The sequence below is a fragment of the Alligator mississippiensis genome, chromosome 3 (genome assembly GCF_030867095.1).
Source record: "Alligator mississippiensis isolate rAllMis1 chromosome 3, rAllMis1, whole genome shotgun sequence".
NCBI classification, from domain to species: Eukaryota; Metazoa; Chordata; order Crocodylia; family Alligatoridae; genus Alligator; species Alligator mississippiensis.
The window spans coordinates 4,200,044-4,227,733 of NC_081826.1; the positions used below are offsets into that span (position 1 = coordinate 4,200,044).

Here is a 27,690-nt window from a genome sequence, read left to right on the forward strand (position 1 = left end):
TCGCGTGGGTTGTATCCCACCCGCTCCCACCCTCCCCTCCCTCTCCTTCCTCCTCGGTTCGGCGTTGTTTCCGGGCTCACGTCCTCTTCTGTTCCCCGGGGCAAAGTCCGCGTTGTTCTGAACCTACTGCTACTATGTTCTAGAAAGTAATCCCCCCTCTCTGCTGAGAACGATACAAAAGTGACTTCTCGTTTCGTTTTGTTTTTGTACCAAAGGTTTCAAAAGAAACCAAACACTTTTCTCACTCAGTTTTGATTTAATTTAATCATTTTTTTTTTTAAATGTGTTTTGTTTCATTTGTGGTTTTTGTGTTTTGTGGGGTTTTTTTTTTCCTCCGGAAAAATGAAAGTCCTCTGCTTTCCTTTCCGCTCAGACCTCCGTCTGAAGGTCAATAATGTCTTGTCCTACCAGAGGGATGGTAGCTCCTGCTTTCTCCCACTCTACAGTTTTGAGTTCTAAGGGAGACTGTGATACAGGCTCCATGTCCTTTTTCACCCACGACGGTGGGGAGTGCACTTTCCTGATTCCTTCCCAGGGTCTCTTGTTTGGTGTCTGCTGTTTTTCTTGCTGTAAGAAAACAAAGATGGAAAGAGAGAGAGAAAGAGAGAGAAAAGAAAAGATTAGCACCGGTTGTAAAACCCCATTCTATATCCATTCAGTATCTCCTTCTTTATAGATAGACCCAGGAGATTTTAATTTGATTTTTTCCCCTCCAAGGACATTTTTTTGGGAAAGTATTTTTTTTTTCCCATTGAAAAAGTCAGTATTTTTTTTTCCTTGAGGAAAGCAGGATAAAAAGAAAAATGTTTACCTGCAAACCCCAACACAAAGCTATTTCAGTTCATGGAGGATTTAAGATTTGAATTTCCATCCGTACTTGAAACAGTCTGTGGATTTTTAATTTTTTTTTGCTGATTTTGTCAAATCCAAAGATCAACAATAAAAGGATACAGCCCCTTTATATATAAAGTAAAACAAATCGAGGGCCCCATTTATTAAGATCATGTGATGAAGAGTTTGAGCCTGCATAGCCAAAATCAATAGGAGTCTTATATTTGACTTCCAAATCAAGCCTTCTTGGCTTGATCCCTCCACTACACTGCATTGTAACGCCATAGTAACTCCACTGCAATCAGCTCAGAAATGGCAATTTAAAGCTCCTACTGACATACCGGGAACAATGCAATATAGTTTATAGGGGGCTCCAGGGTACTTTCATCTGCAGCAAATTCTTATAGTTATGTGGGAAAGGAGACAGAGGCCAGGGCAATATTTTTAACCATTCCATTGAGAGAGAGAGAGACCCCTTCTTTCCCCCCCTTTGAACAGAAATGCTTTTCACAGCCGATTAGCTCCACAAAGCCCTCACATTTGGGAAGAAACACATGACAGCAACCACAAAGTCCTCCACAAACCACCTGCCAAGGGAAATGCTTAGGGCCGGCAGTATTGAGAAGAGAAAGGAGGGACTATTCAAGCCATGAGGAGGAAGAAAACGAGGAAAGGGGGGTCCCAGGAGAAGGCACACATGTCAACAGCATCCTAGTGCTGCTCAGCAAATCAGTGGACACCCAACTGCATGCTACAATGCATCTTGCGTCCCACTCCAGTCGCATGGTTTCCAGTCCTAAGTAGCATTGCTCGCCCTATGTCTGCTGCACAAATGCTGTGCGACTCCGTGATAATCCTACGCTGCCAGCGCATAGGGACATATTCCACCTACGAATAGCTCAGCTCCCTTCGAGATGTCCAATATGATCCACCCTTTCAAAACCCATTAACTATGCTACCTTAGATGTTGTTACAGCATCTAAGGTGCCCCAATGGTCTCAGCGGCCTTGGGACTGACTTGACTTGACTTTCAGTCAACCAGGGTTTATGCCATTATTGGCCACTTCTCAACCACTTTTGAACTGGACAGGGCCACTGTGCCTCCAACCTATACCAATGAGGCCTTCACAATGACAATAAATATCCTTGTGAACAAGTTCAAACCATAACCCACAATGTTGACTCGTGTCCAACAACTGTGCGGCACTGAATTAACTTGACTTTCAGTCAACCAGGATTTAACTGGCCATGCCATTATTGGGCATTTCTCAACCATTTATGAACTGGACAGGGTGCACTGTGCCTCCAACCTATACCAATGAGGCCTTCACAATGACAAATGCCCTTGTGGACCAGTTCAAACCATGACCCACATTGTTGACTTACGTCCATTTACTATGCTATCTGCTGGCCTTCAAGCTCTTCACACTGGTGAGGGCCTTGTCTTGCTAAATATGCACATATGCTAAATAAATTAAAGGGGACTGACTGGAGGAGTTGTCTTCCCATAGGAACTGCAGTGACTTTAGTGTACTTGCTTTGTCCGGCCTGGCAAGAGATTCAAAACCAAATGCAAAAGTGTAGATGTCTGTCCACCTGTCTGCATATCCGCTTACCTGCTCAGTGTGCCATTTCAAACTCTGCCACAATTGTCAAGTCACTTTTATTGCCCGTGAGGCTTTTTACCAATATAATGCTGCCTTAGCAGGAGCAGCACTGAGATATAAGCACTTCTAGCTTGTTTGGCATTGAACAAGTAGAAATGCAAAGTAACTCCATAGAAATCTGTGTGATTGCCCTTCTCTCACGTTGTGGTGATTAAAAGCAGAACTTTAACTGTAGCAGCACCATGCCACCTCACCTCTCCTAGTGACTCCTACGGCACCTGACCTCAGGAAAGAGAAGACTGGGTAAGATGATTGGCACACTATCATAGATCCATAGAAAATGAGGGTTGAAGGGACCTCGGGAGGTCACATCTGATGCAACCCCTGCTCAAAGCAGGACCAGCCCCAACTACATCATCCCAGACAAGGTTTGGCTACCCGGGTTTTCAAAACCTTCAAGGATGGAGACTTCACCACCTCTCTGGGTAACCTGTTCCAGTATTTTACTACCCTCCTGGTGATAAAGGTGTTCCTAATATCTAACCTCCACTTCCTTTGCTGCAACTTGAGCCCATTGCTCCTTGTCCTGCCATCTGCCCCCAATGAGAACAGCCCAGCTCCATCCTCTTTGCAGCATCCCTTCAATAGTTCAAGTAGTTGAAAGCATCAGTAATGACTCCAAGATGCCTGAAAACAGCCCATCAACACTCAGAACTTCCCTTCTGCAGGAAAAAGCTGTCATTGCAAAATGTATTTTGCCTTCTCCCGCAACGTGAAAACAGAGGGTTTCTGAGACGTCTCTTGAAATGCCAAAAATACTCTGTGAAAAACTTTCACATCGGGAAATTTCATGTGAGGAATTTTGAACTTGTTTTTCCAATTTTACTCCATCAAAGGGATTTTTGTCATTTTTATTTTGTTTTCCATTGTTGTTCATGCATCTCATGGCACGTCAATAATGGGAGTACATGCTTTGCACTGTTACTGATGACCTGCCTTCTTGGGAGATGATTTCATTGTCGAAATATTCTATCATTTTTTACCTTTTTAAATGATTAAAGGCATCCCTTTCCTAGCGCAACGGAAACCCTCTTCCCTCTAGATCAAAGTGCCGCCTGTGTGTGTTGTAATGAAGCAGGCTGACACTTTGACAACATGAACGGTTCCACCATTATTTTGTCATATTATGATAATCTGCCATGACATCATGGGGAAATGATATCAAATGGGGAAAAAAAACACACACAGACATGAGATGTGAAAACCCACATGGAATAAAAACATGAAAAAATACTGCATATCTTTGCATGAATATTTGCTCAAGTTGGAGAGGATTTGGTTAAAAAATAGTTTAATCAAAATAGCTTTGTTTTTTCTCAATTTCATAAAAAAAGTAAAAAAAAAAACCCAAACCTCATCTTGCAAGCAGGACTGGGCTTACCTCCGCTGACAGATTTCAGCACAGACCAAGTCCACAGCTATATTACCTAGTAGAAAGGCACAGACGTGATGCTAATTCTTGCTAAGGAAAGCTCTCCTTTGATATTCTTTTTTACTATTATTACTATTCTGTCAGGTCACCTTCAGCATGGAGTCCCTGCTATTTCAGACCACCAGTTCTGCCAATGCAATTTTGACCTGAAGCACCATCCAGTTCCCCAGACCTAAACCCCCGCTAGAAGTGGGCTTGCAACCCTCCCGGCCGTTCCTGAGCTGGCCACTTGATGTGCTGCTGTTTAGATGCATGAAAAAAACAGCTTGAAACCCATCCCTTCCTCCCCAAAAAAATAATCTGAACTAGTGACGCAGAAAAAAAATCAATTAAGTTTCCAGAAGGAGCAGTAGGAGGAAGCTTGACTTTGCCCACCCCGAGCACGTCTACATGAGATGTTTACTGCGGAGCTGCCTATTTAGCTCCTCGTTAAAGTTTCCGCGTCTACATGTGCAGCCCTATTAGATCACAGGAAACTAATACAGGCCATCGTAGGATAGCACAAGTACTATCTTGCAGTGGTGCAATTTAGTGCACTGCAACACATGTATAGACACTGATGGGACTGGCTGGGGCATGAGGGTGCTTCATTGCAAGGACTACCCACTGATTAGCCCCACAATGGGAAATGCTCGTGCCCCAGCCAGCCCCTCTGCCGGTCAGATCAAACCCCTTGGTCTCCTGCCAGCTAGGGGCTGCTCCAACCCAGCTCACTGTGCTGCGGTCCCAGGCGCACGTTCAAACACGGTGCCCAAGAGCAATAAACTCCAGCACAAACTACAACAGAGTTTATTGCTTCGAATTCATTGCATATGCAGATGCACCTCCTGTTTCTGGGGGCAGAGAGAGCTAGCCTGCAGGCATGTTAATCTTATGTCCAATTCACATCAGCAAATAAAGCAAGGTGTATGTAGGAAAGCTGCCTTTGACGCAGGTGTGGGGTTCAGCCGCACGTCAGCCCTGCACGGCGGTGTAGCAGGGAGAGTGTGGAAGACCTTTGTCTCCAACTGGCTCCTCAAGGTGAATTTATTCAGCTGAACATAATTAGCCAAGTGGAGTCCTGGCCAGGCAACTCAAGCTAAACAGGCTCTTTATGCTTGGCAAAAGGTGCCATGGGAATCGGCAGTCGGTTCCAGGAAACAGCATCCTTTTTTTTCTCACCTCCATCTGCAGACAGCTTGGATCCTATCTTTGCACCACTCGAGTTTCATGCAGAAGGTGACTGCTTATATTGCAGGTTGGCTGAGCACCGCCTTGCAACCCTGCTGTGACGTTCGAGCGGTATTTCTGGGCAGGGACGCTTCCCCCCCACTCTCCTCCTAGCAAAGGCAGACCTGAAGGGAGAGCTATGTGATCCTACTATAAAACACTCTGCGGTTGGCCCTAAGCCCGGTGCCTTGGAGAGCCAGAACCAGGCACAGAGAGAAGCACAAAGCGATGTGCGGCCAATAATTCAGAGAGACGGAGCCGTTACTCAGAGCTGCCGCCCTCTGTGTGCTTGTAGCTGCCGGGGGAGCAATGTTCATCATTTCCAGGGTGGCCAAGCAGATTTCTTTATCCAAGTGCAAGAAACCATCTCTGCAAACCTGCAGCTGGCTTTGGACAGTCTAATGAGCAAGCCATAGGCCTTAACTGATCCCACTAAAACCTCGTGGAGGGGGAAAACCCAGCTCTTCGAGATGTGCAGCTAAGGGAAGCAGTGGCTGGTAGGTTGCCACCAAACTTCATGGCAACACTGCCCCTTTTCCACCTGCCGTGTTTAAGGTCTCCCTTGCTCCCTGACGGCTTCCATTAGTATTGCTCATCCGAAAACGAGTAGCTTAATTTTGGGTGGACCAGGCCCTGCTGTCAGTGCTTATGAATGACATTTGCTTGGCGGCAGCAGAGAACAACGTCCTCGAATCACCCATTGCAGCAGCGCTCTCCTATGGGCATCCGCCCTGCCCCGAGGGACCTTCTCTGGGCTGAGAAGTGATCTGAGCTCTCTGATCCCCGTACAACACCTGGGCCTCTCCTGCCACGTTCAGCCTCAGCTGTGAGCGCATGAAAGTCATAGGTGAAAAGTTCCCTATGCATTTCATGGAGTTTACACAATAACTTGGCTAAAAAGCTTTGGTGACGGGTACTTTGTAATGGAAGAGCACACGTCCAAGCCAGGGACACAAAGTCTGGGAAAACACCAGCTCCCCAAAGAAAAGCAAAGTTTCCAACCAATGATGCCACCAGGATAAAGTTGTCCTACCCCAGGAAATGTTGCCTCACTTCCAAACCAGGGTAATATCCTTAGCTATTTGCAGACATTTGGCTTAAGGCAGTTCTCTCCAAGCATTTGCCTTGCAATTCCCCTGTGTTAGGACAACCCTGTTCCCCTAGCCCTTGACTCATGGTATAAAGAAATGGGATCCTAAAATCAGGCTTCTAATGCCATATGTTTGCCCCTAAATAAGTGGCTTGATATTCAAGTGTCCTCAACTGCCAGCGTATTCAGCTGGAGAACAGCTTTTGGAGATCGATAATAGAAACAACTGGTATGCAAGTGCAGAGCATTTAATCACAGCAGCTTGGGGGAGCTTTTGAGTGAAAGGTGGTGGGCAGAGGGAGTGACTGTCACATTGGTTTTAAACATAAAGATTACCAGAAGCAGAAATATGGAAAAAGAGATGCTTGAAGCTGGAGAAATGAATCCTCACTTTGTCCCCATGCTGGTGCAAGACTGGAGCCAGCAATGTGGCACCTGGCCCAAAACTTGAATAAGTCAAAGAAAATGCAGCCAGGCTCCTGGAGGAGCCAAGTATTGCTTCCACCACACACACACAAGTGTAAATTTGAGCAGAAATGCAAAAACCTAGAACTCTTGGTTCAGAGATGATACCTTTTATTAGACCAACTAAGAAACTGCAACAACAAAAAAAACCCAAGTATTTTTCTGCAAGTTTTCAGGCTCAAATGCCCTTCATTAGGTTTAGCGAAAATTAAAGATGGTAAAAAGTCCTCATAGGTAGGAAGTAAACTTCATTTTGCATCTGTTTTTGATTCAAATGTTGGAAGTTTGGATAAAGCTGGACCCAGCTGCCAGTTGATCTCTTAGCCGTGCATTTGGTCCCTGCAGCATCAGGGTACCTGCATCTTTCATGCATTTATTCAATGCTTACCCCCCCTGGGGTAGGGCAGTGCTGTTGTCCCCACTGCACAGATGGAGAAACAAAGTGTGGAGAAGACAGCCCTGACTCCTGAATCCCAGCCTAGCACTCTGTACCCAGGAAAACCCTGCCTCTTCTCCCAATTTATGGCCATCCAACCTCATAAGCTCTGCTGACAGAGAGCCTTATGATCAGCACAAGGATTTCGGCCTTGGGTAAACAACTGAATCTCACTGGGTCTCAGTTTCCCTGTATGTAAAATGGGGATACTAATCCTTTCTTTCCACTCCCTTTACCTCCCTTGCCTATTTGAAATGCAAATAGCCTTTTAGGACAAAGGCTGTCTTTCCCTATATGTCTATAGAGCACCCAGCACAGCGGGGCTACAATCTTGGTTCGAGGAGCTATTCAATATTCAGTGCAAATCAAAACCATCCTAATTATGCCCTCACCTTTGGGCAGGACAGCTGGAAGATGCAGAGAGAGCTAGAGAGGACCAGATTTTTAGGAGACAGTGAGGCAGTCTCACAGGTGACTCATGCTCGAGTTGAATGGGGCTTCGAGAGGGGAGAAGTGATGCATCCACTCTTGCAAACTCCCTTTCTTTGGTGGCTTTCTGTTTCCAGCCCCAAGGTCGAATCCAGTTTAGAGACTTGGTGAATCTTGCCCACAAGGTATCACATCAACCAAGGGTTGTTTTAAATACAAGAATCAGACCCATGAACCATCTTGTCCAGCATCGTCTTCTCGACAGTAGCCAGGACCAAATACTTCTGAGGCTCTGTTTTATCTGAATGCAGTGATGCTTTTGGGAGGCCTAGCTCCTTTGCATCGTAGGACTCTGCTTGGACAGCCCACTCTGAAAATGTGGCCCTCATTTCCTGCTTTATTTCCAATGCTGCTGTCGACTAAATGTAAAGGGTGGTTCAGACACTATGGAAATTAGCTCTTCTGCACCCAAAGCAGAGCGCCTGACATTTAGAGCAGACAAGGTTCCTTGGATGAATTTGATATCTTTTATTAGACCAACCCAAATAGTTGGAGAATAGTTATTAAGCAAGCTTTCAGGTTCAAAAACCCTTCATCAGGCTAAGGAAGTGTCAGCAGTCAGTGTGTGCTCTTCCTGGATGGACATTTAGAGAGCACTTTCGGAAATGCAGACCCAGTGAGTTAGTGGTTTACCCAACATGAGGATCCAGGGTCGGGTCAGGCTCTGCTTTCAAGGCTTTTGAGTAACATGGTCATCTACTGATGGGTAGGTCGGTGTATAAGGAAAACAGAGGGATCCCTGAGCTGCTAACAGCTTTATCAAGTGGCAGAATAAATGCTGTCGTTCAAAGCAGAAGAAAAGCCAGGGGTTGGCATAGGAAGGGACCTGAAAAGTGCCTGGGTGGCCAGACTGGTGGCTGGTGAAAGACACGGGAGACAGCATCACTGCAGATTGATAATACGGGGTACCAGGTAGTGGATCATCTGTCTATCTATCCGAGAGACAAGAAATGACGGACGGTTGGCATATGAGATACTGAGGGGGAGACGAGCTACGTGGGGGCTGGCGGGTAGCGCATGGGACATTGAGTAGCTGAGAGATGGTTTGCAGCTGAGTGAATTACGGTTCTCTGTAATTTTCCTAACGGGATTTATTGTCGCAATTATTACACTTCATGTAACATTCCCTGTATAAGGCACTTTAATTTGCCTTTTAACAGTTGCCAATTATCATGTTATTAAAGCCTTTAAAAAGTGCAGAGAGCATTAAATTTGCAGCGCAGCAGCGGCATCCTGTCGGCGGGTGGGATTTCCCCCCACCAAGGGGCTGAGGAGACCCGGGTCCTTCCGCCAGGTCTCAGCTTTTGCAAGCTTCTCGCATCCGAGCGGGTTTGCATGCAACACCGCGGCCTTTCTCCGAGTCCTGGCTGGGCAGCCGGTGACAGCAGGCTCTGCTCCTGAGTGACGGGAGTGGAAATTTCCTACCCTGAAGCAATGTCACCATCTCCCCAGCCAGCGAGCGAAAGGCCAGGTAGCCAGCAGACAAGTGGATTAGCGCTGACATGCGCTGGTCTGTGGCCGGCGGACACACGGGCCCTGACTGCTAATTACCGACAACACCACGGGCTTTGGGAAGACGTGAAAAACCTTTTGAGAGCTCCGCCGGTGAGTGCGGACAAGGTGGGGAGTTGATATGAACATCCCTTAATGAGCCTCTGAAACTTAGGGCATGTTTTCTGCTAGCACCAGCAGCCAGCTTTTTGGCTTTTTTCTGAGCTGCGTCTTCACACCCAGCCCCGAAAATCTTGAGAAAAGGGCAATGCAACAGTTATGCATTTTTCTTACAATAGTATGGCCCTCTTCTCAAGACTTTCAAGGGCTAGATGTGAAGATTTTGCTATCTTGGAATATATCAAAGCAAGGGTTTGGGAAACAGAGGGGAGCTTGATGGCTGGTTGCAGAAGGGGCAAGTGAAATCGTGGCTTGAGAAGAGGCAAGGCAGGAGAGGTTGCCCTCAGGAGCTCAACGGGGGTTATTACTAGACCTGACTATTATTTTTCAGCTTGGCGTCAGACTTTGCTCCAAACACAAGAGGTGATCCAGGCTGCCCAAAAAGTTCATGGAAAGTTTGAGTACTTGGGCCGGGCTCTGGTGTGAGCCAGCGGCCAAGTTTCAGGACTAGCTTTCAGGGCGAATGCAGGATGAAGTCTTTGTCTGGTCTCTTTGTGGACTACGTTTCACCCTGTGACTACAGGGGCCAAGGACTGATGGCCCAGGGGGTCCCCACTCCAATAGGAAACATGCCCTAACTTAGCCATTGCAACGGGGTGCCTCTTTCGAATTTTGATTTCATTTAAACCTATGATTTAAAGCAAAGCTCATAGGAGGGTTTGATGGACTTTAACCCCAGGAAGGTAAAATAAAGCCAAGGGCAAGAAAGCCCAGGATGCGGAAACCACTGCAAGCTGCAATGAAAAAGTCCAGGATCTGATGTGCGCATCCCCAAACATGTAAAAACCTGCTTTTCAAAGCAAATGCAAAACTAAACAGAGGGGCAAAGAGAGAAAGTTTTGTGACTGACATTTTCTCACTGGAACCGGATCAAAGACATCCCAATGAGAAGGCCTTCAGGACGGTCCTTTTCATCACTCTCATTGCCCATGTTAAGCACAGTGGAAACAAAGCCGAGCCCTCCCAAAAAGCCTGCAATACATCCCCTTTTATACCATACTCTTGAAGAGCTCAGCAGCTTCCAACAATACGCAGAGAAAAGGGACAGGATCTGTAGTAATCGCATTATTGGGAAAAGCTCTTTGGAGATATTCAGTCTTGTCTAGGCATATCTCTGCATGAGCATCATCAGGATCCTTTCTACCAGGCACACAATGGCTTTCGAGGGTTTTTTTTTTATTCCAACTTTCCTTTAACACACAGTTCTTTGATGGAGAGATATGGAGCTTTTGGGCCATGGGTGTCGTGTGTTCGAACCCATAGTCTGTAAGGGGCAGGTCATGGTTAGTATTTGAGCAGAGAAATCCATCGGCAACCAAAGTTTTCCAAGTGCTTAACTTACTTTTTAGACAACAGGATCTGGGAAGCAATTGTTGTTAGCTAGAGAACAGCAGAAAGGAGAGCTCACAAAGCGCCGGCGGCTATTTCAGAGGTGGAACACATCCTTCGAAGCCACTCTGTTCTTCTGCCTCCTGATTTTAATAGTGCATTTTTTTTCCCCCCTGGGATATAATCTAAATCAACTTTGCTATAATTTGAAGTCATGCCTCTGCAACAAGGGAGAGAAGTGGTACTCCCTGAGATATAATCTAAGTCAATTTTGCTATAATTTGAAGCTGTGCCTCTGCAACAAGGGAGGGAAGTGGTACGTCCTCTTCTTTATGGCACCCTTTTCAGGATGTGAAGATTGCTAGCACCCCATACTCAAACACGCTGAGGTCTTTCAACTTCTCCTTGTATGACTTGCCTTCCGAATCCTTTGCCATTTTTGTCACCTCTTTCTTAACATCCTTCTTAAAATGACGAGCCCAGCATGGTATGCCATACTGTAGAAGAGGCCTAACTAGTGCCATGTAGAGCGGCACCATCACCCAATACCCCTGTTGATGGAGACCCAAAATTGCATTTGCTTTTTTTTTTTTACAACTGAGTCACATTGCAGACCCATACTGCATCTGTGATGCATCAAAGCCCCATGGTCTTTCTCAGGGATGCTGCCCCCCAGCCGGTGAGCTCCCCCTCCACATGTGTGTTTGGTTGAGTGACTGCAAACACTTCTGATGCAGACCTTGCAGTGACTCTCCAGGCCATGACCACTTCCAGGTTCGCTGCTACAACATGCTGTGCAGGGGGGTGACTGCTCAAAAGCACTCAAACTCTTACCAGCTGTCTATTTGTTATAGGACGTTTCTTGCAGGGAGTGTGTTAAGCCTCGGCTGGGTGATCCCCGCTGGCTGCCAGGTTTGGTTCTGGGTACAACTGAAGGAGCTGGTGGCAACCTCTGAATCCTTAGGGAAGCTGCTTCTCAGTTATTTCCCTCCTCGTCTGCTACCAGTACCACTCCAGGGCTTGAGCTTGCCGTGTTCCCATCTTATTTATGAAGGGAGTGGGACTGGGATCTTGTGAGACAGAGGTTTATAGATTCGATGGCCAACAGGGACCACGGTGATCATCAGGACCTTCTGCAAAATGCAGGCCTGAGAGCTTCACCTGGCAATCCCTGCGCCAACACCATGACTTCTAGCTGAGCTGCCCTGGGTCTTTTAGAGAGATGCTCAATCCTGACGTCACGTTTGCAAGAGGGTTTACTACGTCCCTTAGTATGATGCCTCGATGGATGAACTACCACATTCAACAACTGCAATTTCTTTCCAATCTGAACTATGTAGTCTTCCCTTTCCAGCTACATCTCTCTCTGCCGGACCGAATTGCTCTCCAGTATCAGATGGTAATTTCAGCTTGGTGGTGGAAATTGCTTCCCTGATTAGTTCACATGAGCTCAGATATGCAAAGTCCATGTATCCATGCACTAGACAGGTGAGTGTGTACCTGGGTTGGGATCCAAGTGGATTTGGGATTTCTGAAACCTGGCCCTATTGGCTGATGCAGGTTTTTTTGTTTTCTTATCAGAAATAGCTGTGCATACAGCCTAGCCTTGGAGGGATACATTTCCATAAAGTGAATATACACAGATAATACATCACGACGAACAATCATATGCTGAACCCTAAGGAACAGACTGGATGACTTAATTGGCCTCTGTGTCTCTCCGTTAATTTAGTCTCGGCCCTGCTCTGTGGGTTGCATGGAAATAATTGCTAGCAATGCTACTACTACAAACTGGACTTCCCTAGGATGATGTTTTCTCTTTACTTTCCTTGTGGCCTGCAGAGACTCTCTATCACAAGGAGCAATCCCTTTCTCCTCCTCTACCCCTGCGCAGAGCCTCTACGGTAATGTCTCAGTAACATCAACAGTCATTCGAAATTTAATGCAAAGCTCATTGCTGGCAATGGGAATGCACTAATCGCAGTGGGTTCTGGATGAGCCTCCAGGGTTGCAGTCGAGGAAGGTATTTAGATAGCTGCATAGCTGTAAGCACCTACCGAAGTATCCCCAAGTATTGCATCTGCCGGGGTTTTGATGGTATGCTTAATGGGGCATGTGCTGAATCAGGGCCAAGAAGTGCCCTCCTTTTAGTATTGCTAATATCTTTGTGAGCCCAGGGAAATTACAGCACAATAATTCTGCAATATTAGGAGATGAGACTTATGGGTGTTGTTTAACGGGCCGTATTCTCAGTAAGTGTGAAACCATTTGCAGCCAGCCCCTTATTTGCATCTGGGCAAGCATTTCTAGGGCCAGAGCTATGCTACAGACTTGTGCAGACATAGCTCTGTTGACTGGGGCTGTGAAGAGGTATGATCTTGGATGGACATAGATATGCTGGCCAGAAACCCATAGTCTAGTGGTTTTCAACCTATTTTTCATATGCGGACATCTAAAAAATTCAAATGGAGGTGCAGACCTCTTTGAAGTGTAAGTGTGGGTATTCACATGCTTGTGATTGCTCATAATCATCTTTTGCGGACCCCTTAGACATGGTTTGTGGACTCCCAGGGGGTCCATGGACCACAGGGTGAAAACCCACTGGTTTAGATGCAGTGAAACCAGCCAAACTATTTTAACCTAAAGAGGAAGTAGGTTGTTGCCTGCAAAAGCTCATGTCTCTCAAAATCAGTTAGTCTCTAAGGTGGCACCCTACTCTACCGGCAAAACTTCATGTTTAACAGAAGCACATGTTTTGCTTGTGGGGATGGTTTCATTGCCAGTACAGCAGCCAGTGTTGCTGGTATATCTGGGTCCACCACGAGAGACAAAACTTCACCTGATCCCAATAGATCATGGGCTAAAGCAATGGCTAAGGCAGGACAATCTCTGACCCCCCAGCCTGAATGAACAAAGCTGAGTCATTTGAAAACAGTATTTAGCCCAAGTCTGCAAGGAGACTTGAACTCATGCCTCTAGAGCTGCATCAAGATACCTGAACCATTGCCAGCCATGCCTTTTTGCAGGTATAATGCACTATTATTTTTATATTGCTAAAGCAATCCTAATGTAGAGAGAGCCAAACAGCTAGACCTGGCCACCAGTATTAGGAGACCCCCTGAGCTCTGTTTCCACCACAAAGGTCATTTCCTTACCATGACTCGAGGTGTATCTTTGGGCAAAAAGGGTGGTTGTCGTCATCTCTGCAGTGGCAGAAATATAAGGTTCATAATGTTAAGGATAAGCATGGGGGGACGTAGGATCTTGTCCATGTGCAGAAGATTGCTTGGTATTGAACCACCAACCTTTTCTGGAAGGGATTTTGAAAATGGGCTTTTCATATCAAATGGAAATAAATGATAACCAGAAACTTCTTCTGGAAGCAGCAGTCCCAAGACACAAAGCCAGTCCCTTTCAGCATCTTCTGAATATCTGACAGTGGCTGCAAAATAGCTCATTGCAGAGAAACCAGCCAGATGCCACGATGGGCTTGTCATTTTTACTCTGTTAAAAAGCAGCTCTGCAGAACAGAGATGGACCGTCATTTAAATTCGAAGTCATCAAGCAAAGCCACCCTCCATCCTAGATCGTATCAAAGGACTAGACTCCCAAGCAAGTATTTGGTTTGCATCCCAGCAGCAGGTCTCTGATCTTGGAGAGGAAGGGAGCAGAGCAGGGAAAGGATTAGGAAAAGCTTCATACCTTGGAGAGCAACTAGGGCAATGGAGCATGGTGTCAAGGGAAGTCGGAGCATTGCCATGACAGGGATAGTCAAGGCCAGACCGGGCTGCCGTCACTCAAAGGCAGCTGAGGGAGAATGAAATCAAAGTTTTAGCAATGCAGGTGGATGAGCCTGGAGACTCACCAGAAGTCTCTTCTACACTACGGTAGGATGCGTAGAGAGGTACAAGGGCATTCTGGGATGCTCATGGCCTTGTTCGTGTCCAAAAGGGCAGGGGGTTTTCTGCAGACGAGAGGAAGTGCTTGGAGCCATGCATCACGGGAGGTTGTGGGGCCGGCCTAAAACGCTCTCCCATGCGAAAGAGAAAGTCAGACTTACGCTAACGTTAGTTTTATCACTTCCACCAGAAGAAATGCTCCAGCGTTTTATAACCTAAACGTGCACAAAAAAGAGACAGGTTTGTTTCGCTGTGTGCGTGGACGGGCCCGGGGCTTCTCAGGCCTGTCTCCTTCGCCTGGGGTCGAGGGACTGATAGCAAAACGGTGCAGGAGGGAAATGCAACTTGTTCTCATTAGCTTAAAACCTGGCAAAACGGATGCCCCCATTGCTCTGTGAACGACAGCCCCTAAATCTCACGGTAGGAAATGGTGTGGTCAGGCCCTTAGGGTAGCAAAGGTGGTGGCCAGAAGGGGAATTGGGTTGTACAAGTATTTACATCACATCTCCTTAGTTCCCTTCTACTGAAAGTTGGGACTATAAAGCTGTGTCTGGCCTCAGTATGAGCCCAGGGCGGTCACTGCACGCTCAGGCCATTCCTAAATGTGTCTGTACCCCTAAATGTGGCAGCAGCAAGAGCTCAGGAGTGGCTCTGAACATGCACCACGCCAGCCTGGTGCTCTGGGTCTCTGCATACACAATAGGGAACGCATACCCAGGGTTTGGGGCTGCCCTAGGATCCTCAGCCCTGCTCCCTGGCACACAGATGGGCACTAACGGGCAGCACCAATTGCTCAGTGATGGTCCTGCATGCTCCAGAGACTATGCAGACACAGCTCCAGGCGGCTCAATGCTGAAAGCATCTTTGGTGCCTCCTGCTAGCAACCTGAGCTTTTAGATAGGCAACCAAAAAAGATTCATATGAAAGATGTGCACTGCCAGCCTGGGAAAATAAGCAAGCCAGACAGGCTGCTTCATGGTATTTTCACACTGCTGCTTCTCATCCTAGGCCAAACCCAGGGAAAATGCTACAACCAACCAGGGAGAAATCTCATCCTATTATGATCCCGAGGGGAGATCTGACCCAGGCTTTGCAGATGCCTTGCACTTAGCTGCTCCCACATCTCTCTCCTGTTCTGCTGGAGGTAATTCATTTCCTCGCCTTTGACTCAGTTCCTGGGCCAGCAGCAGCCACCAAGCACCGTCCCCAAAAGCTGTTGCAATATGTGGCTTGCTGGAAGGGACATCCCTGCATGGAGCCAGACTGCCCTAAGTGCCAGAAGCAGCTGTGACAGTGTAATGCAGGCCACACCACAGCTGCACAGACCTTGAAGCAGGCCCCGGTGACATTTGGTATTTCCAAGCCTTGCTCTTTGCCTTTTTTGTGAAGCCTTTCTATATATTCCCCCCACCAAGCCTCCAGCTCTGCTGCGGAAGACCTAGGAAAGCACCACGCAAGTGAAAACAGCTGCAAGTTTCTTGTCCTACTTTAATTAACGCCCCGTGCTGAGGTCAGGCTGCTCTTAGACCATTTCACCGCAGCTGAAATCTCATCCTGGTGATGTGGCTTCTGCTCCCATCTTGGGCTAAAAGGCAGCCCCTGTAGAGGGTGCAAAGGATGTCAGAAACCCCCCACCCCGTCTGCAAAAGCCATGTGCATGCACACAGCCGCTAACCTTTCCCCTCCCTAGGTCCAGGATGATGGAGGCCGCAAACCCGAAAGATGGAGAAAGCGCTCAGAGTTGCTTCACAGCCACAAGTCATTGCTCTTTGAGATAAAGAAGAGTGCAAGTGTCACCGGCTGTGAAACAGCTTTGGGACTTGTGTTCTCCTTTCCGGTCTTCAGCCAACACATGGCCAAGCTATATGCGAATGCAGCTAGAAGAGGGCAAGCCTGGAAATGCACGCACACACACACACACCTGCTCACGCCATTAAGTGGAGGGTGAAATGAAACTCAAATAGGAGAGGCAGGGAAGAAGCCCTGCATTTTCCAGCTCCTTGGTCCATCCCTGTGCTCTGCAGGGTGCTGGGAGTCGAAAGCCACGGCTCTGAAGGGCGCGAGACTGACCTTGCTGTCTACTGGCGGAGACTCCTTCTCCTTCTCTGCGTGCTGCAGCTTCCTGTTCAGGTCCTGGAACATGTCCTGGTGACGTTTTCTCGTGTGCATGATTTTCTGAAGCAAAGGGGAGTGCAACAGGTCAGCCAACCCTTCACTCCTCCATGGCTCAAAGCATCCAGCGTGACAGCTAGAAGAGGGCTAAAGCGAGCGTCTCAGCCCTTGCAATCTAGCTGCAGGGAAAACCTGCAGCCTGAACAAGGTCTTTCCTGTTCAGAGCCAGAAACTCCACTTGGACAAGCCTGAGCGCAAAAGGAGCCCATTGCACCTGATTTTTAGGGTTGCATTGGTGAGCCTGAGACCATGTCTACACTGAGGTTTAGGGTCAACCTTGAGGTCAGTCCCTGTCACACAAGTCACCCGTGCCACCTGCATCGCACCTTGTGCTAACACCAACACTGTCCTCCAAAGCTGGAAAGCCCTTCCAGGAATCGGTCTGCCCACTACATGCGTCTCTGTCTGGGCATGACACTTCCCCGATCTGGGCCTCAGTTTTGCCCGTCTGTAAACCAGGGAGAAGTCCTCTGGCCTCAAAGGGCTGCTGCAAGGTTCATTACTAGCTCCCATGCTGTGCGGATGGGGATCATCTGAGTAGCTTCCCCCCTAAAGCCCCAGGGTCTTGGACTCCCCAACAGCCAGCACAAGCAGAAGGGAGCAGCTCTGGTGCACAGAGCTGCACATTTCAGGTCACACACGGGCCGGCTGGTTTTTTCGCCCGGCCTTCTCTGGTTTTCTACCAGGCTCTCCCTGCCAGACAAGACTGTTTGCCAGCCTTGTGCAAATGGATTTAAGCTCCTGATTTACAAACATTTGCACAACATTAACCGCTCAGTGAATTAAGCGCCCGCAAATCTGGGTAAATCATCCCTTTATGTAGATACGCTGAGTAAACCTTGCCATTCAGCCAGCCTGGCTTGCTCTCCCTCAACCCTTTCTAGCTCCCTGGCTGAGGTTTATCTCTCTCCTCATCCCCTCTCCTGCTGCGTAGATAGAAGGACACACTCACCTCGAAGTCGAGCTCTGCGTACCGAGATTTCCGTCTCTGCAAATTCAAAGAGAAATCAGTGAGTGATTGACTGTGGCCCCGAAAAGAGAGTCTGTCTCTGCCTCCTATCCCATCCCTATCCCACATCCATCAGCTCTGAAAGCGAGGAGGAGATACCAGGGCTGCTATGAGCCATCTCAGCTGCTAGCCTAGGAAAAAGCAGCTGCATGCATTTGTGCCCGGGGTGCTTCACTGCAATGGATGGGATAGGAAGACTTTGCAAACATTTGAAGCCTTTGCAACAGCTTTCTGGATACGGGATGTGGAAACCAGTGCCCATCCACTCCTCTTTAACTGGGAAAGCTCTTGCCAACACTGGACTTGGGTTGTTTCAAGCCTCCGTCTCAGTCCCAATCTACACAGTGGGTTCAGAGGGTGCACTTCTGTATGGTAAGCAGGAGGTAGTTGTGCACCTTTGCACTACAGCCAGTCCCATAGAGGTGGGAAATGTCCATAGAGGTGGTGGAGAATCAAAGACCAAAAAACTGGAAGATTCATAGTGGACCCAGTGCAAGATGGTTTGAACTAGGACCCAAGGCAAGAACCAAGAAAGGCTTTCTCTGCTGAGGAGGGACCCGATTTCTGCAACCACATGTCTATAAGGTCAAAACTGTTCTAGGGAGTTTACCCTCCCGTCACTAGCATCCCCCTAAAGCCCTTCTAGGGAGGGCTCGTGATAGGACTCTCATTCAAATGGCTAAAAGCTTAAATAACCTCAACGTGAATTTGCACAGGCCTAAAGGAAATTGGCCGAGCGGCGGCGAATCTTGCAGCCAGCTCGTTTTCAAGAAGGGGTACGAACCTCTGATATAAATGCAGAGAGAGGAAAATAGAGGGAGAGGGACGGTTGTGTTGAAAAGGGAGGGCATCTGCAACTTGACGGTCTAGGATGAAAACCATATGGGTTCTGACTCTTCAAGGGTCAAGTCCTATGCTACAAGGGTGGTCAAACATTGGAGCAGGCTGCCTCGAGAAACTGGCATCTGCATTCAAGAGCAGGTTGGACGGACACTTGGCTGGGACGGTTTTATCGGGGATGAGCCTGCCTTGAGCAGGGGGGTGGACTAGATGAGCTTGTAAAGACCCTTCCAGTCCTAGTTTCTTATGATCCCCTGCAGGGATCAGCATCCCCCTCCCGGGTGCATGGCATTGAAACTGCTTGACAATGCATTTAAGAAAGCAGTCTTCTCCTGAAACCTCTGGTCCTGGCCCTTGTGCAAGACGGGACATCAACCCTGAAGGTGGTTCAGATGTTCAGACGGGCTCCAAGCAGCCATGCATTGTCCACTTACCTCCAAGGAGCTCATGGAGAGGGTGGAGACGGTCTCACTCTTGGACACCAGGCCTGAGTTCCCTGAGTCGCCTGGGTCGCACAGGCTGTTGGGGATCTGCGACTCGTTGGAGATATTCGGCGGCTGCAACTGCTGCTGCTGCAGCATGGGAGAGCTTTGCACCTCGCTACATGTCAGGGCCACCGTGGGGGGCTCCCGTGGGGGACTCTTGACCACAAAGCCCGGGTCGTTGGCCATGCTGAGGTGGATGAGCCGCGTCTGGGGCATCTGGTCGATATTGATGCTGTATTTGCTCTCATCCTTGGGTGGCTTGGCCCGCAGGGTGGAGGTGTTGCTGGGCAGGATGACGTAGCTGGTGTCCAGCGTTTGCTCCTGCGCTCTCGAGAGCTCAGAGTCCAGCTTCTTGAAGATGTCCCCATCGCAGATGTAGATCGACTTGGGTGGCTGGTTCTTGTCCTTCTTCAGGGTGAGCGTGTGGTTGCTGAACTCGTTCAAGTTGATGGCTCCCAGGTAGTGCGGCGAGCCCTGGAGGTGCATCTTGGAGACGTTGGCTGGAAGACTGTTGAAGTTCGACGAGCCCTTCTGGTGACTCAGTTTTAGCTTCTCCTCGTCCTGCAGAGACGGGCGCTTCAGCGTCCCGGTGATGGTGGAGGTCCTGCAGGCAGTGATGTCTTTATTCAACACTGCGGGAAGCAAAGGAGGATCCTCAAAACCTCAAACTCACCTCCATCAAGCTCTCAACACAACATCAACACTCATGCTTTCATCCAGGCATCCTGGCATGTTCCCTTGACTCCCACAAATAGGATGCATGGGTGGTGGGCATGGCTCTGTCCTGGTTTCCTACTCCCAGTTTGCCTGACTGGGATGGAGAGGGTGGCAGATACCCATTCTCCCAACCCAGAAGAAGGTTCAAGGACCCCAAAATGGAACAAAAAGCCAAAAAACTTGAAAATTGTTGCAAGCCCAACATTTTTTTGGGGGTGGAGGGGGAAAATTTATTTTTTTGGTAATACAGTATCTTTTTTTTTAGTGTGAATTAACTATACTGTTGAAGCCAAATGTCATTTGAAGCTAAAAAAAAATCACTCTTAGTGTAAAAGCCATGGACACACAACATCCTGACCAGCCTGCTGCTTTTTTGTTCTCCATTTTTTTGAATTCAGGCATTTTCTCCAAGCTAACCCATTCCTGCAACCTGCTTGGAGTTCAATGCATCGAGTGATTTCAACTTTTAAAATGTCATTGTAAAATACCTGACCCTACGCTGGTGATTAGACCGGAGCTCTATTACCGGTAATGAGGCCAGGTTTGTTGTGAGAGTTCATTACTTAATGATTTTCACCTTGATTTGAAGGACAAAGGAAGTTAAAGTGTGCTTGTTCTTAGCACAGGAAACAGCCTTAATCCGGGTGCAAAGTGAACATGCCAGTTTGAAGATTAAATATATATATTATAGATATATAGGGGACAAACACACACATACACACACATTCCCATACAGCGCTGTCTGCTAAACAGTGACAACTGCTCCTTTTCTAGACATAAGCCTGCAAAAGAAACGTTAATGAGCTGGTGACCTTGACCTTGATGTCATTCAAGGGCATAGACAGGACCAGAATGGGGTCCGACTGACTGTTACTTACCCAGCGTTTCAACCCAGAGTGGGAAATAAACTCAGGGAAAAATAAAGGGAGCCTTTTTTTCCAAGAGTAGGGAGACTGAAGGGTCTTTGGGGAAAGACTCAGCCCTCCCTGTTGGAGAAGGCAGCGCCGTGGTGCAGAGGTGGGTTTGCTGGCCCTGGGATTTCACTGCTAACTCCTGCTAGGAGCTGGCTCTGAAGGGAGATGGGCACCCCAGAGGTGCAGGGAGGGCCAAATTACAAAGAAACCACATGAAACAACAACATCCCTTGCTTGAATGGGCTGTGAGAGCTAGACATGCTGCACTCCAGCAGGAGAAAACATTGCCTTGGCTCCAGACACCAGGACAAGCTCTGCCCAGGACCCCAGGCGAACATGCCTCACGTTGCACCAGAGTCAGCTCATTCCCATTCAATTCTCAGGGATTGTGCCTATAATCTATAATACAGGTTTTTAAGCTGGTGCCCGCATTCAATGAAGCACTTGAGATACACCCAGGGCATGGAGGGCGCTGAAAGTGCTCGCGTCTCCATGACCGTGCACACCGCCTGGGTGTGATAGGACAGTGCCCTTGTCATCTTCACCCACTGCATGTGCAAATACCCTGCCCGCGTGCACGCTGGTGGCTAGAACGTGTGCAAAGTGGGCACACTCTTGAGGGCATGATTTTTTTGCACATGCTGTTTGGAAAGCCAGGGTTTGGCATTACCAATGAGACACATGGAGAGAAGAAGGCAGCTCGAACTATGGTGTGAAGGTGACAGAGAGAGCAATAAAAAAGGGAGGCTTGGAGTAGGAGACAGACGGGCAAAAAGAGACTATGGAATAAGGTATTATGAGCATAAGCATAATAGTGCAATAAATATACATTGAACATGAGATATGTAGGTAGGGAGGAAGGTATCTATCTTCCTACCTACCCATACCAATCAGGCGCAGGTTGGTAGATAGAGAGAGAGGTAGATAGATAGATTAGATAAAAAGAGAGACAGAGAACGAGACAAGTGGCAGACAGACCGATAAAGAGTGACAGAGATTAATAATTGATAGGAAGATGGATAGAAATGGAGACAGCCAGATTGAAACAAAAAAATAAATTACAGATATAAAGTGACAGAGATAAATAAATTACGGGTAGAAACAGAAATAAAGAAATTATAGGCAGATAATAGCGACAAAGACAAATGAGGGGGGGAGAGGGAGAGAGAAATAAATAAATGATAGACAGACAGGGACAGAGATAAATAAGTGATTGATCGCTGAGATGGAAGCAGAGAGAAAATAATGAACTCCTTGCCGGTGCTCCTAACTGAGCACTTCGGATGCAAAGTCCGCGGCTGGTAGAGAGGAGATCCTGGTTTGGAAGATGTGAATAATACGCAAGGGTCAAGCGAGCGGGGAAGACGCTTGCGTGAGAAAGGGGAGATGCCCGGGAGAAAGCCCACCAGCCTGCAAAGGGGTTGCTAAAAATCAGCCTCTCGGGCGTGCGGCGGGAGGGAAGGGCAAAACCTGCAAAGAGGAGGCAGACCGCGCACGGGACAGCACATCCACAGACAGCACCGCGGGCACGGGTGGTATTGAGGGGGGCGGCTGGCCCATGCAGACCCCCAGGGCTCCAGGGACTTCTGGCAGAGGGGCTGGGAGGGAGGCAAATCCCCCCTTCTCCATAAACCCAGTGTGATTGAGGTCTGCTCCAGGGTTGTGCTAAGCCTCCCTCCTGGAGGAAGCGCCAAATCTTTCCAAGGGCGCCGGTTTGGTAGCCAGAAAAAATAGGAGGTCAGCAGGGAGAGATGGAGACGTCCTGCTCAACCAAGGAGTCCACTCCCCTGCCAGGCACGGGCCCTGGGGAAAGACAGTTTAATCAAGGGGAGGCTTGATTTCAGCCAAGGGGCCCCACCGGATTTGGGTGGGAGAGCAGGAAAGCCAAGCACAAGGGCAGAGAGAGGATTTCCGGGGAGGGGGCTGCCCATACACATACACACAAGCCACTTGGACAGACACAGAGACAATAGTAAGGAAAAAAAAAATGGCCAAGTTCAATCCCCAAACCAGGTCACTTGTCGATATCTCACCTGTGATGTGCTCACCTGATCTACAAGCCATATCCACATCCTTCTCAAAATCGGTCTGAAAAACAGAGAAAGCAGAGGGCATGGTCAACTGGGGGGGGGGGGGGGGGCGGGGATGGGCAAGAGAGATGGGGAAAGCCACCTGGAAACCAATGAACGCTGATATTATGGGTCAAACACACCCCCGTGGCAGCCTGCATAGAAAGCAAGAGCTTTGGGACATGGAGAAAGGAGCTGCTCATCCTGTCTCAGGCCAAGTGCTGGGGAAAACCGCTCAGCAAAGGCATCTGCCTGCCTGCACGTGTGGCCACAACTTCTAGCACAGCTTGAGGGCAGAGGACAGCCTTGTCCTGGATTATCTTCTCACCTTCCCAAGACACAAGAGAAGAGTCCTCATGTGCATCAAAGTTAGATAGGACTATCTTCCAGATCGGAGCAGCCCAAATGAATCCTCTTCCAGGATTTAAGCAGGTCTGATAACCAAATCCACCAGACAGTCAAGGCCTGCTGAGAAACTCAGACCGACTGCTGGGACAGCTAGAGTCAGCATTGGACTCTAATGCCCCTAAAACCATTTCAAATTTAATAACTTATGTAATTGAATGAAGATTAAATCCTGTTATGTGGACAAGTGGCCCTTAATATCAAAAAGAGAGCCCTACCCAAGCAGCAGAGTGTGGGAGGGCTGCCTCACTGATGCAGCTGGGATGCAAACTGATCATGCTAAAAGCAAACACGTGCACGCTCTCTTCTTCATCCACGCCATGGGCAAGTCTCTTAAAATACTCGGTTGCTGCTATCCCTCAGAGCAGGAGATACAGGGCCACACAAGAAAAGCAAATACATGCAAGCTCTTATCTTTGTCCACACCATGGGCAAGTCTATTAAAGCATCTGGTTGCTACTATACCACAGAGTGGGAGAAATAGGGTCACAAAACGACCTGCCTGAAATAGTAGGGGTGGGGGGAACTGCCAGAAAAGCTAATACAAGATTTGACTAAGAGAGCTAAAAAAAATAAGAGCATAATTATCAGGCCACAGGGTTTAATGAAAAATAGGTCTCATAAAAAATTAAGTGATTTCATTCTTTAAGGGGATTACAAGTTTGGTTGATGAAAGTAACTTTGCCGGTGTAAAAAACCCACAGGCTTTTGCAAGACATTTGACTTAGCATGGCAGGGTGTTTGGATTAAAAAGAAAACAAAAAAAATTAGCACTCATTGATATTAGTAAAATATGGTAAAAAGATCAGGAAGCTGGCTGATCTCCAAAAATAGCTGTCCTTGAAGACTCATTATGGAAAAAGGATGTTTCTAGGGGTGTCCTGAAGGGACTGGAAGAAGGCCTGATGCTATTCCACATCTTCATCACTGTTCTGGATGTAAATACAGCATCACAGCTGATAAGCTGCGGACAACGCAAAGCCTGGCAGAGTAGTAAGACCGGGCAGTCATACAGAATAATCCAGATGTTTCATCAAGCTGGCTCCATTCAGACAAAATATCTTGTACGTTGGACAAGTGGGAGGTCCACTTCCAAACACACTCAAGGAAAGTTGTTCAGGAAGACCCTCTTGAGTCCTACACAGAGCAGTGGGCTCAGGCCAGGGGAAGAGCTGACGGTCGATGCCCTGCGATGTACAGGAGGTCAGGCTGGACGATTGAGTGGTCGCACCTGTTCCTGAATTTATGAATTTATTCATGCTCACTCCTATGAATGTATTGATGATCTCGCGAGGTCCCTTCCAGCCCTAATGTCTATGAAGCTATCCGTGAACATATTGAGCCTCCAGGCCTGAGGTGACTGGATTTGGTGGCAAAAATATAGAGGAAAGCCTTGATCAGCACCTTTTGGCACCTGTCAAACACTTGTAATCTGTGGGACTGACCTATTCACCCAATTCTTGGAAACTGGAAACAAGACAGGCCTTCAAGGTTATCCACTTTATCCCCTGGGGACAATGCAGGATTGCTCCTGCAGCATATCCCCTCCAGTTTGTAAAAGGATGATGATTTCTATGGATGTTTGCAAAAATGGCGCTTAACAGAAGTAAGGGGAAGTAAGATGAAGAGAGGCAAAGCCAAGAAAATGTCCGTTGGAAAGACAGCATCTCTTCAAAAGGATGTCTTGAAAATCATGGATACAATACGACACAGTCTGATGAAATAAATATTAAATAGCTGCTTTCCAGGACAAGGAAGCATATCGGAGGCAGAAGTCATGAAGGAAACAATGAGGTGGGGAAGAGTTTGGACCTATGACTGTCCTGAAGAGATGGAAAGAGAAGTTATAGTTGGGAAGGAGCTGGGTTCAACCCAAGCTTTACAAAATTTGAGAGAGAGATCATGCATAAGGTGTCAAGATGTTGGTTCATTGGTTCCAGGCTAAAGTGTGTCCCTGGTCCCTTTGAAAGCAGCGCGGTGACACTTTATCCTACCATGAGCTGAGCATGTCCGTTCTGAAATGACCCCCCAGAGTCGCCGTTCCCCTCTTCTTGACGATCGACCACTCGGCACTTCACGGCATCCTGCACCTGCACAGAGAAATGGGTTTGCAGAAGACCGAGTCAGCCGGAGGCATTGCTTCAAGTAAATCAGCAGCCAGCCTGGCCGGGAATGAAAGACGTAAATACTTGGCACCTCTAAAGCACCTGGATCTTGTCTTTGCTTCAGACTGCTTTAAAAGGACTTATGTAGCATTCATCAAACACAACAGCATGGCAATCTCTTCGGGCCTGCTGCATTATTACACATGCTTGTTCTCAAGGTAGTTACTTGCCTGATTTGCACAGGCAGAAACAACAACGTGTTTATTCTGTAATTCATAATACTTACCGTGGACCCTGGTGCATAAATCAGAATATAAGCATGTATTATGTCCGATCATGATTCTACATTGCCTGTATTAGGAGCCTGATCCCAAACCTATCAAAATCGATGGACAGATTCCCAGTGACTGCAATGGGAGTTAGATCAGGGCTGGACTGCGTAGTAAAATTAATTAAAAGACTCTGGGCCAAGCCAGTAGTATAAGTCTACTCATTTCATGTGTCAGACATCAGCAATAAATCTGGCCCTGATAATTTGAAGAGGCTAGGCCAAGGCAAAATGCATGCATTTGAATATAAAGTGGCTCATCTAGGCAATTAATATATTCTCAGAGTATCAACATGGAAAAATATTATATAGGTAATAGTTACGTACTTATGGGTGTGTATAAAACCCTTCATCCCTGAAGGATTTTACTGTTTTAAGTGTTAATCCACAGGGACACTGCCTAGGTGTTAGTCAACTTCCATCTCTTCCTAGTTAGCTATACGTTATGGTCCCAGTTTCCAGGTGTTATTCATACCATCACACAACACCCCCGGGGACAATTTTAATACAACTCTCCACCGCCAAAACCAACCACCCCATCTGGTGCTATTGGTTCTGTTTAAAAGCAGATGAACCCCTTTCCTGCAACTACTAGGCTTTTAAAACATTGTTCTTTTCCAACAGACCCTAAATGACAGGCCGGTGAACCAGAAGGCTCCAGTTTATCATAGCAGACATTGAAACCGTCAGGCTGAAGAATCCCTGTGACTCTCAAAAGGAAAAATCACCTGACCATGGGAGATGCAGTTCAGCTGGAAATATTGGCCTAGAGAAACGGATGAGAGCATGAGCCCTTCTCACTGCAATTCCTGTACGGCATTGCTCCATCCACTGAAGGGCAATGCAACCAGAAGGTTAAAATTCAGCTGTTTCCATGACTATTGCTTTGTCTCTGCACTGCTGATAGTCAGCAAACATGACCACGACAAAATTGCAATCTAGATAATGCACCCCAAATGGCACCGCACTGCTTGCAACATCTGTCCACCGGCCTCTCCAGCCCGTAGTGTCTTGATGCTCGTTGCAGTGCCTAACTCACGGCACACCGTTTATCATGTTTGAGGAATCACTGAATTGGGTAGAGACAAGATGCCATTGCTAATCTGGTCCCCAAGGACCTCTCATATACAGCCCATTGGGCTATAGGAGGATGGTAGGAAGGCTGGCCGTGCCCACCTCTCGCCGAAGGATACAATGGACCATCACTATGACAAAGCCCTCCAGGGAGTCAAAGACAGCAAAGAGGATCTGGAAGAGTGCCGATCGCCGGTCCGTGATCGCCAGGACTGCTGACATCCAGGTGAGCGCCAGGAGAGGTAAGACCACGCAGGAGCTCCAAAGGGAAGCCCTGTCCAGAGAGGAGAAGGGGAGAGAAGTAAAGACATCAGAGCCCCGCTTCAGCCCCACCCAGTTCCACTTGACTGCTCATGGGAGCCAACTCAACCTCCTGCTCCCAAAGTCTTCTAAAAGAATTGGCTTAGGTGAAGGCAAATGCACTGTGAGCTCTCCAAGGGGAAGCAGGAGACTGCGTTGCTCATCATACCCACACCATCAGAACAAGTGGCAAACACTTCCCGGGGTCCTCTAGGTAATGGTGCAACCATGCACAGGTACCAGGGGTGGGGAGGAAGGGTGCAGATGCATCACTTCCCCCTTCCCCCCACCCCACCCCATGTCCTACACCTCCACACCACTATATATAGCAAAAAACACCTGGAACACCTGCAGAAAAACCCAATTTGCCATGGTGGCCGTCAATCCTTAGCTAATATTTACTGGTGCTTGGACTATTACAGCATGAAGGAAATAGCTCTCAGGTGAGGGCCTGTTTGGAGGGTTCAAGACTTGATCCTGGGTACTCATCACCTGTAGCCTCTGGGGACCACCTGTCCTGCCCTATAACAGATGCTCCATACAAACATGTGGCCAGACAGCAAAGGGACTGGCTGGTGCCTAACCCATGCTATCTGTTGACAAAAGGCTCCTCTCTTCAGAGGTGATCTCCCCAGGGGAAATCTCTGGCAAACTATGTTATTCGGGGTCAACTTAATACTGTTACTGTAAGTGAACTTAACATGGGTGGGTCGGTAGCCCTGTGTTTCTGTCTCCTGGATGGACGCTGGGCATC

At 47.9% G+C, this 27,690-nt stretch overlaps 1 protein-coding gene across 3 annotated transcripts in view; it reads right to left on the reverse strand.

The window, feature by feature from the left end:
- Positions 1 to 236: 236 nt before the first annotated feature.
- Positions 237 to 27,690, reverse strand: part of ADGRB1 (adhesion G protein-coupled receptor B1) — a 321,100-nt gene continuing 293,646 nt past the window's right edge. For all 3 annotated transcript variants that reach the window (XM_059723698.1, XM_059723697.1, XM_019481825.2), the window contains 7 exons: positions 26,739 to 26,910; positions 25,124 to 25,219; positions 22,689 to 22,743; positions 18,974 to 19,656; positions 17,643 to 17,678; positions 16,589 to 16,693; positions 237 to 567 (listed from right to left, as the gene is read on the reverse strand). In XM_059723698.1, the coding sequence (XP_059579681.1) occupies positions 370 to 567; positions 16,589 to 16,693; positions 17,643 to 17,678; positions 18,974 to 19,656; positions 22,689 to 22,743; positions 25,124 to 25,219; positions 26,739 to 26,910 (1,345 nt within the window). In that variant the 3' untranslated portion in view covers positions 237 to 369. The remainder of the gene's footprint in view (positions 568 to 16,588; positions 16,694 to 17,642; positions 17,679 to 18,973; positions 19,657 to 22,688; positions 22,744 to 25,123; positions 25,220 to 26,738; positions 26,911 to 27,690) is intronic.